General features: G+C 28.5%; 1 protein-coding gene across 1 annotated transcript in view; it reads left to right on the top strand.

The window, feature by feature from the left end:
* Positions 1 to 15,764, top strand: part of LOC107453570 (synaptogenesis protein syg-2) — a 91,100-nt gene that overhangs the window by 23,757 nt on the left and 51,579 nt on the right. The window contains exons 3-5 of the mRNA XM_087157519.1: positions 8,798 to 8,919; positions 10,048 to 10,105; positions 12,482 to 12,634. Of these exons, the coding sequence (XP_087013645.1) occupies positions 8,798 to 8,919; positions 10,048 to 10,105; positions 12,482 to 12,634 (333 nt within the window). The remainder of the gene's footprint in view (positions 1 to 8,797; positions 8,920 to 10,047; positions 10,106 to 12,481; positions 12,635 to 15,764) is intronic.

The following is a 15,764-nucleotide window of genomic DNA, read 5'->3' as shown; positions in this document are numbered from 1 at the left end:
TTAAGAAAATTGTAAAAAGTCGATATTCACAATCGACGTTTATTTCATGAGTACCATTGATGGTAAAATGTACAACTGGTATTATGGCAATTGGCGAATTGGATTTGATAAGAATTCAACAACGGGTTTTCCATAGTTCCAAAATTAAAATTTTATGAACTAGAATTTAAAGAAATTTTTTCCACTCTACTTAAAAATATTTTAACAGTAAATTAAAGGTCAGATAGCGAAATGGTCATGTTCCAAAATTCTTATGAAGTTCTATTCTATTATTTTTTTTTAAAATTCAGCTTTTATTTCCTGCCACTGGCAAATATGTATAAACACAAATGTTGAAGGGTTATGTAATAAGTACCAAATATACTAATATATGTATTAAATATTATATTGATATATTTGATGATTATCAAAACTGCCCCAATACTAAGCAGTTTTGATGCCGATACTTTGGAATTAAGTGTCTTACGGCCTCTCGAAAGGGATATATGATAGATACCTGAGAAAGTATTTAATAATTTTAAATTTTAACTATCATGAATAGGCCGCAAGAAATAGCGTCAGGCCAAGTTATGCTAAACAAAATTTTTTTTTTATTCCAATGGTATAAATTACAAGCAACGAGCTTTGCCTACTTTAATAAGTAAAACCACCGAAGATTACATCATATAATATAAAATAAAAAAAATGACATCATGTTAGCTGTATTAATTGAAAAACTTAGTGGAAAAGCCTGGTAAGTGACATTTTCAGAACGAAAAAAGAAGTTTTATCCGAATCTTTTATTGCAAAATTATTAGATGGTGGGACTAATAATTCGTTGCTTTATTTCGTTTACCAATACCTAATTTAAAATAAAAATCGTAACATATTATCAACATTCAAGCATATTAAAAACTAATATGGAAGAATTATATTAAGATAAATGTGAAACAAAAACGGTTCTGTTACATTAAAGGTACACATATTGTGGCAAATACTTTATGTTATTTTCTTTAATTCATTAATTCCCCTAAAAAGGACATTCACCAGGCTCTTCTTTGAAGATCTTTAATTGTGTTGGTATATGCCTTTCAGTTTTTAGCACGATTGCGTTGTTTCTCAGTACTGATTTATTGATTCTCTTCTTTATTTTATTCACCCCGGACAAAGAAAGGGTATTCACCTAGCAGTATATAAGATAAGAAGTGAGAAAATAATTGATATAGTAATGCTTGTCCCATGAGATTTTTCTAAGTATGAATTTTTAATTGTCAGATTTAATTATTTATTTTTTTCTTCTCAAGTACGCTGAATTATTCTGAATCATTTGTTAAATAATACTTAAGGTTTTTTAAGTGAATATAAAGCATTTCCAGACTATGTTTATAATGCAAAGTAAACTCAAAAGCGAGAAAAAGATCGATCAAAAATAGTGCGGTTTAACATTTACTAGACACTCTGGCTTTTTGCCAGTTTGCAAAGGAACATCCGCAATTTAAAATATTCCCAGCGTTGGAATGCAAATGTTACTCCAGCGCATAAGATCACGTAATGTTTTCTAATCTAAATTTTATCGGAATATTTTTTTCCAGAATTTTCATTTATTTCTGTGAGAGTTGCATAGGAATCTTTTTCCAAAGAAAACTATTTGCCCGAGATGGGGGTCCTTCGCAGGAAACATAATGCTTTATTTCGTTCATAAATTATTTATGTTCATTTCAGTTGCTGTTGCTGTTTTGCGTGTTTTATACGAAATTCCCAGATTGAAGTCAGTGACTGATAGAGAGAAGCAATAAATAATCTAGTCTTATTCCTCCGTCTTTGTCGGAGAAAACATCTCATTGCTTTACAAAAGATAAGAAAAAAATATGTTTTTTTTTTCAGAAATAAACAACATCATGAATTCAAATGTTTAAAAATTTACTCGCAGCAAACATTTGAAAAATCAAAAGCAATCATTTTTTATTGTGCAGATTGTGAGAAAGATAGGAAATATTATGAATATGAGATACAATTCGAATTCTTCTCATTGCTATGAAAGTTGATCGTTAGAATATTTTCTACAGACAGAAGAACAGTGTATTAATTTTATTCATAAAGAGTAAGAAAAATAGTTTAAAGAGTAAAATATTCTTTATAATTAAAATTATTAATACAAAGAATAGCAAAAACATAAATACGAGTTTACAGGTTGAAATGTTGTGCAAAAGATAAGATAAATATTTTTTATAGAGATGAACATTATATAGAATTATTTTGCTAAAAAACTAAAAAATCAAACGTAATCTTTTTTTTACTGTACACATTATAAGAAATATAGAAAAATGCATGAATGTGAGATAGAGTCAGAACTTTTAAATTAATCATTAAAATAATTAAATGATTCATTTCAAAAAGTAACAATAATTAAATAAATTGATGGACTTTAATTTAAAAAAATGTACAATACATATCTTGCATTATTGTTTTCACCTCCATGATTTGATAAGTCATTATTATTAGGAAATTATCATTAATGATAGGTAAACCATAATTTTTTAATTCATACCAAGCATATCTATCATTATTTGTTTATCTCAATCATCTGATCAACCATTAGTAATGAGAAATTATTATTAATGATGGGTAATCCATGCTTCTTTGTTCTACAAAACTTTTTATTCTAACTTTTTTTCAAATTTTACTTCACTGCTCTTCGTTTTGTCCATTTATGCGTAGAGAGTCTGATTTTTCTTTGTAAGAAGTGGTTTTTGTTTTTTATTTGTGATGCTCATTTCTTTTGACAAGCAAAAAAATTTCTTGAGTCCGGTTTTAAATACGAAATTTAAATGGCATTATTCAATTTCTTATATAGCAGTTCTTTCCTTCTTGACAAAATTAACAAAGATTTTCTGTAAGTTATTTAAAATCTAAGCATGTCTTCTGTAAAATATTGCCTTCGTGGTAGTTTCAAATTCAAAATTTGAAAGCAACAGATTGTGTTAAATTGGGAAATAGAAAGCCGTGAGGCAATCTGTTAGATCAAAACTGTTCATAAACTCAAACGTCATTAGAAGGCTTTCTTTTAAAAGTATAACACGTTATGTGATGTCATAATATGCGTTACATATTTCATAGCTTTTAAAAGAAAAAAAACCCTAATTTCACAAAATAATTTCAATTATTTCTAATCGAATTTTAAATAAATTAGGAAAATTATTGAATTTTTATCTATACAAATGTTAAACTCATTAATTTACAGTTGCAATTAAATCTAAACCAAAATGCTATTTCAAAATCTTTATTCTTTATTTCTTACAACAAAAATGTTTCAGTTACAGGGTTATATTAATTCTCACAGTCTTTTTGGCGATTAGCTTTCGCCAAATTATTTTTCAAATTTAATATTGATTACTGGAATTTGGCTTTTTTTTTGACTATGTTATCTTTCGGTAAATCATCTACCAGGGATTTCATCCCATGCTCCTAACTGCTAACTATCTGTTGGGAATAATACCCTCACTTTTGAATTTGGCTTTTGATTGGGCTGGTCATGGAGAATTTATATCCCTCATGGTCTGACCTAACTGATATTATTATTATTTCAAAATTTATTATGTCGCTTAAAATATATTTTGTATAAAATATTCTTTAATTTTGTATCTCGAGCTTTACTACTGTTACTGAATAAATATTTTATTATGATCATGATCCCTATTTCATTATAATCTTCAATTATGCCATACAACCACACCAAATTTCGTCAATATACAAGTTTTGTTTGGCGTTCTTATTTCTTCTTGAAATGTTTTGTAAAATCATTACGTTAAATGCGATATTATTTTGAGTTTGGATGATTCTACAATGCACCACACTTTAAAATATGATATAAAATAAAATAAAATATTATTTTTTTTCTTTTCAAGGTATCTTATTTTTTGTGATGGTTTGTCATATCCTTTTAAAATAGTTTTAGTTAAGAATGTTTTTTTTAAACTACTTAATTGAATTAAAACTTTTAAACTGAATTGTTATGTATATCTGTTACATGTAATCTTCTGTTACATGTATTTTTTAATTCGTCTTTGCTGCTTTTATATATTTTTTCATATAAACACTTATTTTTATCGAAATATAACTTGAATATATTTTAAACTTGCAAGGTATTTCAAATTATTTTTATTTTTTTACTATATATATTAAAGTTTTTAATAACTATGCACTTCAGGCACTTCTTCAATTTTTGCAATAAATATCATAATGGTATTGTTCAAAATTACAATGTTTTAATAAGATTACATTTGATTTTAGACAAAAAAATATTTGTTTAGATTTTACATTTTGTACAATTTCCTTGAATGATATTGAAGCTATAAATAATTTTATTAAATAAAAAATATCAATTATAAAATTTATTTGGATTTAGAAATTAACTTATTTCAAGTTATATTAATTTACTCTTAAATAATGGTAAAAGAGAAAAACATTATAAAGCATACATTTAAAATTGATTAGCTCATTCAGTATTTATGTTTCAAGTGAAGATAAAAGGATATTTATAATTTAAATTTATTCATCATTTTAAACTCACTTTATGTCAGCTGACTAGAACACTATTGGATAACATTGGCTTAAGAATTTTAGTCTTAACTAAATTCTTTTTTTCTTAACTAAACATTAGCAATCTAATTATTTCAAAAATAAAGAGCAAAAAATCGAAAAAGATTCAAATAGACGAAAAAGAACAAACTCTGTGAAACATACGTATACTAACATATTCATTAAAACGTTTTCATAAAATTTCGGGAGAATTACAAAAGTTACAAGGTTTCTCAAAATAAAACCATTATACCTTATAATTCCAATACGCATTCGCTAACCTGAAAACTTTTAGTGAAAAACTAGGCATGAATAGAGAAAATAAGTACATGACTAGAACCCGATTTCACTATGCAATAACGTTCTGGATTAAAACCTGAAACGGGAAAAAAAAGAAATAGTATTCTACTGGAAGAAAAAACTTGACTAAATAGTCAACAAATCCATCTGGTGAAAAATAAGCTTCGAAAGGTCGCAGATAGAAGATTAGTTTAAGGGTTATGTAAACCAAAAAACCACACTCAAAAGAATAACGAACCTACCAAATCAAATTTAATTATCTCATATTGTATAAAAATAAACAACGAGATAATAAAATACAATAAATTTTATTTGAAACGGCTTGTAGTATTTCAGTAGCTGCTTAAAGGACAGTGAATCCCCAAGGAAGAAGAGGGAGAGTATCATAATTTTCACCAGGGTCATTGGCAGGCCGACTTATCATCTATTTTTGGAGCAAAAAGCTAACATAAGCACAATACTAACATAACGTTAACTTGCGAACTTGTTTGCTCCATTATTGCTTGATAGGTCAGCTCTGATAGTATAGGAGCCTTAGTTGTTTGCTTCTTCTATGCTGAGATGTACCCTGTTTGTGAGAAGATGAATGCGGATAGCAAAAGCAGAACAAAGAGAAACTCTTTCTAAATCACTATTTTTGTATTTAGGCAGTGTCGACATATTTTTTTACCACGCACTGGAATGTTCAGAGGCACCATCATGATAAGGGAATCGTCAACAGGGGGAACGTGTTCACTTTACTGCACGCACTATCATTAAAACTATTCCTAAATATATATAAAATTACCTTTTCCGATAAATTAATAATTTAGCCTACATAAATGCAAATTAGGATATCGAAGATATAAAGAAAATATAAGGAAAGCTAAATATATAAGACATGAAATTCTACTTTCGGAACATGCGTAGAAGGAAAATAATACCTTGAAAAGCAAGATCAGTTACTAGTCGATTCGGATATTTGAGCTCAGTAAAATTAACGATTACAGTTTAAAAAAGTTAGGCGCAAGGCATCACCAGAAAGGTAATTTAAGAAACTGTTGTAAGTGGAAGGTATTGTGATAACATCACACGCTTATTTTTAGATCTAAATTGAATGTGACGATTTAACTGCAATAAAAAAAATGGTGCGATGTGCAAAGTTTTCATTGAAAAAAAGCTTTATTTTCACACAGCAAATGTTAAGTTCAACAAAAACAAATTTGTTTCATTTTACGAAGTATATGATGTACCCTGTTTTCTACTGGATAGCATTAGGAATCTTTTTAAATTTTCATTTGGAACTGGAACTGCACGGAAGTGAGCAATAAAAGGAAATCTTAAAGGAATGGATCACACACGAAAATAAACACGCGAATCCTTTTAAACACATTTTCCTCGCTCTTTTAAAGCGCCTAATTCTATTTTTCTTCCCTGGGAAGTAAGCTTTATTAGCTTTCTTTCTTCAAGTCGCGAAGTTTGCAAATTTCACTTTCCAATTCATTGTGAACCTCGTATTCTGCAGCATACCTAAGCTTAAGATTCTTTCTGAAGTACAAGGTTTTTCAAACTAATCTCAAGAATTCTCTACATTTAAATCTTCTCTTACGTCCACGAACTGTTTGAAACTTCTCACGGTTTTATTCCGGAAGAATCAAATCTGGTTCGTAAAAAGAGAGAATTCAATTGCGAATAAAAGTAGGTTGGAGTGCACTGTGGAGTTTCTGAGACGAAATTCTAGTTCAGAAATTGTCGCAGTGATCCATTTTAATAGCAATCACGAATACAAAAGCTTTTTACACTTAGATGGAATTCGTGATTTTCTTTTAGAGTCGAATATATATTGTCATTATTTCCTTCTTTTCTTCTCTGAATTGAGGAGATATTTCTTTGTCATTAAATAGAAGATGATATTCTCGGTGTGTCCGGAAAAGAAATAAAGTTCAACATCACTTTATGTACAAAGCTTTCATGAAACTTCGAACATTTTAGATAATACTATAAAATTTATACAAATCGATCAAGTAATAAAAACTTTTACAATAAAAATTGCCAATAACTTTTACTGCAGTAATAAATATTCAAAAAACAAACGTCAAAAACCTTCCTATAATTCTGAAATTTTTATTTGAAAAAAGGTTAAACTACAAATAATGAGAAATACTCCATTAAAAATAAATTGATTAAATTACAAGAACTTACAATTCCGTCACTCGGTAAAAGAATGAATATATTAGACAGATCGTGCTAACAATTAGTCTAATCAACACATAATTTAGGGTTTTTAAGATTTAGAACATTGCAATAGTTTGTAGTATTTTATATCGAGAAAAAGGTTTACTTAAGTGAAATCAGAACAACAAATGTCGGTTTAGAACTTTGCAAAAAAGCAATGATTTTAATTGATCATTTATAATTGAACATTTATTAATAACTAGCCGCCTAAGGCGGCCAGCTGTCCGCCACTCTAAAGGTTTTCACAAATAAAGTTTTTTAAAACATAGCAGGAAATCTGAAGATTAGTGGACAATTAAAGTGGTCTTGCCCTGCAATTTTGTCTTCATATCCTTGGGCCCTAGCACTGCTAGTAGAGACACGATCCTCTTCCAATCTTCTTTGACGTTTCTCTGATATTTCTCGGACCCTAGCATTGCTAATTGAGACACGATTCTCTTCCAATCTTCTTTGACGTTCCTCAGGTGTTTCTCGGGCCCTAGCACTGCTAGTTGAGAGACGATTCTCTTCTAATCTTCTTTGACGTTTCTCTGATACTTCTTGGGCTCTAGAATTGCTTGTCAAAATTTGGTCATGTTCCATCCGTCTTTCACGTTCCACAGACGTTTCTTGGGCCCTTCTTTGAGAATCTCTTAATATCTTTTTCTTTGACAAAATACAAAGTTTTTTGGAAGGCGGTTCTGCCATGTCAGTAATCGGGTTTTTAAGAAGTCAACGAATACTTTAGAACGTTAATTACTATGAAAGCAAATCATGAAACTTCAATATTAAAATCTAAGTGCTTACCTGCAAACTGAAACTTTTCTGAAAATAACTAATTACATTTAATAAAAACTGTTAAAATAAAGAATAGAAAAACCAAAGAGATCCAAGGTAAGTGTGATCGTTCCTTCAAAAATAATTAAACTCCTATTTTATATAGCTACAACGCTTAAGAAGAAAAAAACTAAAATGCTAAATACATGAAAAGAATATGAAAACGAATTAATGTTTTATGGTATCAATTTCTATTTCTATATAATTTTTATGGTATCAATTTCTATTTCTATATCACTACAAAAATTATCGTCTTCGCTTAAGAAAAAAAAATAGAGCGTGGAAAGAAGAAAAAAAACTTATTATAACAATTATGCACAGCAACAAATAAATCAAAGCGACGCGTTCTATTTACGTATCGAATATGTTGCCACATTTTTAATCCAAAATTTAAACTTTTATCCACTTAAACTAATGCGAACCTTACAATTAAATTATTAATTCCTTCGTATATCATTAGTTTAAGTTGTCGAAAATTAATATTTCAATTGTAAGGTTCGCATTAGCATACGTTTATAAGAGTGGAGAAAAGTATATGCATTTTTTAATAGTTTTCTGAATATGGCTCTTTGAAGAAGAAAAAGCATAGATTTTCTTACAAAATGACTGATAACTAAAAAACTAATCCAAATTTTTGAAAAAGAAAAAAAATACTTCTTTATTATGTCAAAACACAATTATGTGCCGAGTTTCGTGCCTGGGCGAGGCTTCTGGAGCGATATATTGTGATTACAGACACACACACACACACAGCCGCGTTTATTATTATGTATAGATTAAGTGTTATCAGCTACAGTATTCCACTCAACATTTAGCATTGCATTAATATTATTTTTAAAAAATATTTAAAAAAAAAGAGTTTTTTTATAAAAATAATAACCTTATTTACTTATTTATTTTCTTATAATAGGTTTTGATCCAAAAATTCCAGGATATCCCAGATATTACATGGAAGTAAATGAAGATGAAGGTGTATATAATTTGCAGATAAAAAATGTCAGATTCCAAGATGAAGGTGAATTTCAGTGTCAAGTAAGTGATCTTAAATCATTACGTAAATACTACTACTACTAATAATTATAAAATTAGTAGAGCTTAAATGTTAAAATTTGTTTTAGTTATTCGTTTGATTCTATAAGATCTATTATTTATGATCTATAATTTTTAGTAATTATCGAAAAAAAAGATGAACTACTGTGACACTGTTTTAGTGTTAACAGGAGCACTGTTTGACTAAGATTTTAAAAATAAATTAAAAGTTTTCAGTTCATACATTTTTTAAACAATTTCTGTCAAATATATACATTAACAGTTATCGCAGTGTAAGCTTGTATACAAAAATTTTTTACCAAAAAAAAAAAACCCTGAAGTATGTTGTTTAGATAATGAAAAAGGGTACTTTGCAAAAGTCAGTTTTAGTATTATTGGTTTATGCCCTATCGATTCCCTTTAACAATCATTTTCGCTCAAAATACGATAGGTTGACACAAGAAGTGGTAAGTTAAATTGAAAAGCAGAAAAAATTTCATTCTTTTGTTTGTTGACTTCTTTAAACAGGAAAAAAAACGAGTATTCACTAAACATTTTATTACAGATATTTTACAGCAATTTTCATTACTTTTTTATCTTAACCCTCAAGCATTAATTTTGGCATCAGGAAAAACTGATTCATAGCTCAGTCAACTATAAATTTTTTTTTATAAGTAGTCCGTCATTAATGTGTGACAATTTGTATTCACGAATCACTTTCTGCCTCCAACGCAATACCGCCTTTTAAAAAAGAAGTTCTTAACATGTTGCTATTTTAGTTATAAATATTTAAAGGATGGCAAACTCCTTTTAAATTCATATTTCTAATATGGTTGTATAAAAGTTCCAAAAATTTCAGGATGTAGAACAATGGAAGCAAAAAACATTTATTTATAAGCAGCAAAGTTTACAAGGGTAATAATAAAAATTTTTTAAACCTTAAGCACATTTTATGTAGATGTAGGATTCTAAATATGTACTGCAAAATTGTAGATAATTTTTATTCGGAGAAAATTTGTAGATTTTTGATTCTCATTGAACATTACGCAATATTTTAAACTAATAAAGTGTACTGCTGTTCTTAATATCATTTTATCTTATCACCTGTAACATTTTTTTTTCCTTTAAAAGGTCGGACCAGCTTTGAACAACACACCAATTAGATCTGCAGCTAAATTAAGAATTCTTAGTAAGTGAAACAAATTTTAAATGTGCATTCAGTTATTTTTATGCTTGTATAGTTTGGATGATGTGTCTCTTTCAGACGCTGCATAATTTGTTATTCTTTAACTTAATTTTTACTCCTTCGCTTGTTATTTCCCCATCAATTCAAGTTTTTTTATATATATATAATAAACAGTGCACACACAAAAGAAAAAAAAACGGGCTACCCTGACTTAATCTAATGATCGGATCTTCACATTCTTGGACTCCAAATTAATGGCTCGAGAGAGTGACTCTAAATATGTTAATTAAGAAGTGCAGAAAATATTTTAAGTTACAAAATCAGACACAAAAACGTACTTTCTCTGAATAAACATTCCTTTTTTTGTCATATTCGGATTTCTGCCCCGAGAAATGCAGGGCTTGGCAGCAATTTTTAAGATTTTTTTTTTCAATGGCTGGCACTGAATTTGAATCTTTGCCTATACTATGCCAGAATTGTTGCTCATTTCGCGTTACCCAGTGGGCACCTGTGAACCAAAGTCACGGAGGCGAGCAACATTGCCCACGCCACATTGCCACAACCCGTTTATAAGGTGGGCCACTATCACACATCATACACACATACAACAGAAGACAGCACAAAGAGAGAGAGAAACATCCATGCCCAGAGCGGGATTCGAACCCGCAGCCTATGGCTTCGCAGTCAGGCACGCTAACCGCTCGGCCACCTGGCCGGCATTGTTAAGATATTGTGTCAATGGTTTGGTAGAGTGAATTTGATTTGGTTTAATGAATTTGGTTCACTTTTTGCGTATTTCGCTATTCATCGAAAACTTTTTAAGTGAATTAAAAAAGTTTTACACACAAGAATAAAATCCGTTTATCCAAAGATAATTCGAAGGAAAAAATAGTTTTAGTAAATATTTATTATTTTTTACTCTTTTATTTAATGTTGGCAGAAAAAAATTTTGAATCGTAAGTTATAAAAATTTTTGCCTCATTTTAAAGATTGTAATTTTAGAAGAAAAAATATAAAATTTGAGCAAATTCTGTGGAATAGTTCCTGAGAAATTGAATTTCAAAAAAGTTAGATACTCAAAATCCGATTTCTCAGGAACTATTCGACCAATTTTGCTTACATTTTGCCATGTAAAATAATATTCTTTAAAATAATGCAAAAATTTGTATACCTTACAATACAAAATTTTTTGATCATTATTAAATGAAATAATAAATATTTTATATATTTATCAACAATGCCCATGCCTACTTTTCACATTAAGACAGACCATCACATATAACACAACAATTTTTAACCGTTTGCAGTCTGCCTGTGAAGGCAATTTAAAATTTTCTTACAGAGTTCATACCCAACCGCAAAAATTTGTTGTGTTTTTTAAAAAAGTTTAAATGATTTATTGATTACAAAAATAAATATTTATTTCAAATATTCTTCTTAAAATTCTTAATAAATATTTCTAATAAATATTTATAACTAGACAATATTCCTGATTATTGCTATTTATTCAATTTTATTACTTTGTACGAATAAACGATTAAAAGCATAATATTAACGAATAACCAAGAAACAGAAAAATACAACTGAATGGCTGAAGAGAATTTACCCATTGCATTTCATAAGTATTTTGTAATGCAATCTGATACACTCACAGAAGTAAATCTCTCACTGCTGTCGATTTAGCAATCCTTGAGCTGCACATTATTAATTTTTAGAATTATTTCGTCAGGAAATTTCACGATTTGTGATAAAACTCGAATTCTTAACTATATGACGAAAATGTTTCCTCATTTCAAATCTGATTATTAGAAAAGTTTGCACCTAGCATAATTTTCCTTTTTTTAGGGGGGGGGAGAATAACGAAATATTTCTTTAATTTAGAACAAAATTATTTTCCTCAAAGAAACGATGACAGTTATTTTGTCACATTGACGAAAATTTTGCTCTAAGCATATACTAGGATATGGTTTTTTCAAAAACGAATAAAGTTTCGCGATAGTTGAGTAGCCATTTCTATCAGTGTATAACTTGTGTATTTTCAAAAAAATAAATAATACTGAACAGTAAAATATAGTAAAAGTAAATGAAATTCGAGTAGCTGATAACTAAAATTTCTTTGATATTTTTCAGAAAAAATTGAAAAGAAATATCGAAAAAAATATAATCTAAAAGAAGTAAATTTAGCCAGCAGAGGGATAAAACAAACTGTCTAAAATATTACACCCCTTAAAAAAGCAAATAACATTTTTAAATAAATAAGTTTTTCAACCACGCCAATGTCTTTCATAAAATACATTTAGAATGGAATGAAACATGATATTGAATTTAAAATAAAGAGAGAAAAAACACATTCACAAAGATGATTTTTGTTTTCTTTAGTACCACCAGATTATATTTCTGTTAATGGTTTGGGACAATCCTCCACGATGGAGGTAAACGAAAATACATCGGTTCGCCTTATCTGCCAAGCAGTGGGAAGTAAACCAGCTGCTCTCTTAAAGTGGTACAAAGACAATAAAGAAGTGCCTAAAGGTAAGTTATTTTTCTTATATTTATGTATAAGGTATAGTTCAAGCTGGCTTTACTATTAAAAATATTTGATCAGGTTTTTTGTTTCTAAAAATTGCGTTATTATTTATGTTTTCACTTTTCTTAATCATTTGAAAAATTGGTTTAATAAATTCCTTATAATTGCTAACAAACATTCCCAATATTGAGAAGAAAAAAAATGCGATTTGTCTGCAAAACCAAATTTGTTTTTTGAGGCAAAACTAATCATCTTAATCGTTCTTAATATCGACAGGATGTTCAGAATGTTTGCAATAATACTATTTAAAATAAATAATCTTAGTTCATAGTTTTTTTATCTATATTATTGATTTTTTTAGATATATTTGTATATAAGGTATAGTTCAAGTTGGCTTAACTATTATGGATAATTGATCTAAGTTCATTGTTTCTAAAAATTGAGTTATTTTTTGCATTTTCACTTTTTTTTTTATAATTTGAAAAATTCCTCTCATTAAATCTTTGTAAAAATACTAAAAAAAATTTCCTACAAAAAAACCAAAATTTTTCCAAAACTAAATTTGTTTTATGAAGTTTAAATATTACGGGGAATTAATCTTAAGAATGACTAGGAAGACTGTTTAGAATGTATGCAATAATGCTATTGAAAATGAATGTCACGAAGTCATAGCTTTTAAAATTTGTAAAGGTATATTTTTTAGAATTAATAATTTATATTTGGTTGGAAATTGGAACTTTTCAGCTTATTAAGTAAATCCTTTTATCCATTTTCCTTTTATTTATGAAATTCGCATTATCAAGTGTCTTCTAAGACTTCTAAGAAAATTCTACTTTTTCTAAATTAGTTGAAAAAAATGCAATGTAAAAAAACTCTTTTAAATTTTTAACTTATTGTTTTAAATAACTAAAGGGACTTATTGTATGTTAGTAGTTGGTATAATTCCTAATATGAGTTTTATTAGTAAGATTTTATAACTGTTAAAATTGAGTTATTTTTTGAAGAATTGATATTTTAAATATGGTTAGAAGCAGAAATTTAGAGTTTCTTTTAACTTTATTCCGTTTGTTTTGTCTTATTTTAAACCATTAAGACTAAAAACATTTTTAAAAAAAGTTAAAAAATGCAAATTACTTAAAACATGTATGTAATAATTATTTGCACCATTCTTTTAGGCATAGTGTAAGAATTCCAACTATGAGCTGATTTTTTTTAATCATAGCATAGTTTATTTATTAATCAATAAATAAACCGAATGCACTCGTTATTTTGTGATGCAGATTTTAATATACTCGTCTATTGAGATTTATTTGGCCTATAAATAAATTTCTGCGTTGTCTTATGCAGCATAATAGCACATACATAATAATCAATAAATACACTGACATGATCACATGTAGTCCCTAAATGGCAGTCGTATCGTCAAACGTTCTACGCTTGATTATGTTAAATGCCTTGTGCCCTTAGACACGGTAAATTATTTATACGGAGAAAAATTCTAGGCTATCGTTGTTATTATTAAGGTAACTGAGCTACACAGTATAGAACATGATAACACTATTTTGTGATTACTTTGATCATTGATGCAGTAACTTCATATGCGCATATACTAGTTGGATATTTACTAAATGATCAAGGAAATTTGAATCTTAACTTGCAAAATTTGAATATTTTTCTTTTGTAAATTCATCAATTTTTGTAAACAACAAAACACAATATACATTGGTTTTGAAAACTATATAATTGATCTTAAGTTAACATTGATAAGAAAACTTTTTTTTGTCTAAGATAAAATCTGAAGAAATTTAATGAGTGTTATGCTTGTTCGTCGTTAAAACTATATTTTGCTTTATTTTACCAAGCTGTTCTTGTATAACATTGGGTTTATCTGACTTAAGTCTTACTTTTAAAGCCTATCCCGCTTCAATTAGTAAATAAATTTATTAGCAATCAACAAACCAATTAAATAGAAAAGTTATGGGAGCATAATTCTATACAATTATAATATACAGTGCACTAAAAAAAGAAAAAACTGACCTCCCTGAATTAATCTAATTATCGGATCTTCACGTTCTAGGACTCAATATTAATGGCTAGAGAGAGTGACTTTAAATATGCTAATTAATCAGTGTAGACAATTTTTAAAGTTGCAAAATAGGACACAAAAACGTACTTTCTCTAAATAAAGATTAGTGCACTGTAATTTGTGCACTGTATTTCGATTTAGTGCACTGTAATTCGTCGAAAAATTCTAAAAACATTGAACCAAAATAGTGGTGCTGTTATCTATGACCCATTTGGTCAAGGCTGCCCTGTTGCGAGAAGATTTTAATATTTTTTAAAGTTTTCTTCATGGAACATTTGATGTTAATCATTGTTCTAAAACTTAAAACAAATATAATATGTTAGCTAACTGACTTTATTAAATTTATGCTTAGTTGTATTTACACTTATTACAATAAAAAATTTAGAACAAAAAACAATAGTATATTTTTAAAGCATAGGAAACCACATCTCGCTATGCATGCATTACGCAGCAAATATATATACTGGATTAATCAAAAAGTATTCAGCAGTATTTTTTTATTAATTTAAGTATTTTAGAAAATTTGCGGTTTAAAAAATATTTGCATTAATCGAAAAATAGGTTGAAATTTTAAGTGCAATAAATTGAGGTTTACGTTTTGAGAAATAAGTTACAGTTAAGCAAAAACATGTTTCAAATTTGTTGCAGCAGTATAAATTGCATCTAGATAAAAGATGTTGTAGTATTTTATTTACTTCGCTCCAGATCTCCTTATGGGCTATTTTAAATTTTATTTTACAACCGTCGTTGAGCAATCGACCCAATTTTGAGTTAACAACTATCAATTTTCAACTCCGTAGCCTTGAAATTTTGAACCCAATCCTGAAGAGAAGAGAAATCCTGGATCAAATATTCGGATAAATTACACTACGTATAAGAATTTTTGAGGGAATTAAAACGCATTTGCGTCACATGGATAGAAAAACTTCCCATCGTTAGCCCGACAGCAAGGGGACTCCAACTCGCTATCCTTCTACCACTGAGTATATTTTACGTCAGCGCTGTGATCGAAGTGAGCCGGATGCCAGTCTCCTCATTTGACTGCACGC

Source organism: Parasteatoda tepidariorum, chromosome 2 (genome assembly GCF_982258835.1).
Source record: "Parasteatoda tepidariorum strain Cologne lab strain chromosome 2, Ptep-v5.0, whole genome shotgun sequence".
In the NCBI taxonomy this organism is placed as follows: domain Eukaryota; kingdom Metazoa; phylum Arthropoda; class Arachnida; order Araneae; family Theridiidae; genus Parasteatoda; species Parasteatoda tepidariorum.
The sequence above is the reverse complement of the archived record's forward strand: the minus strand, read 5'-3'. Positions and strand labels throughout refer to the sequence as shown.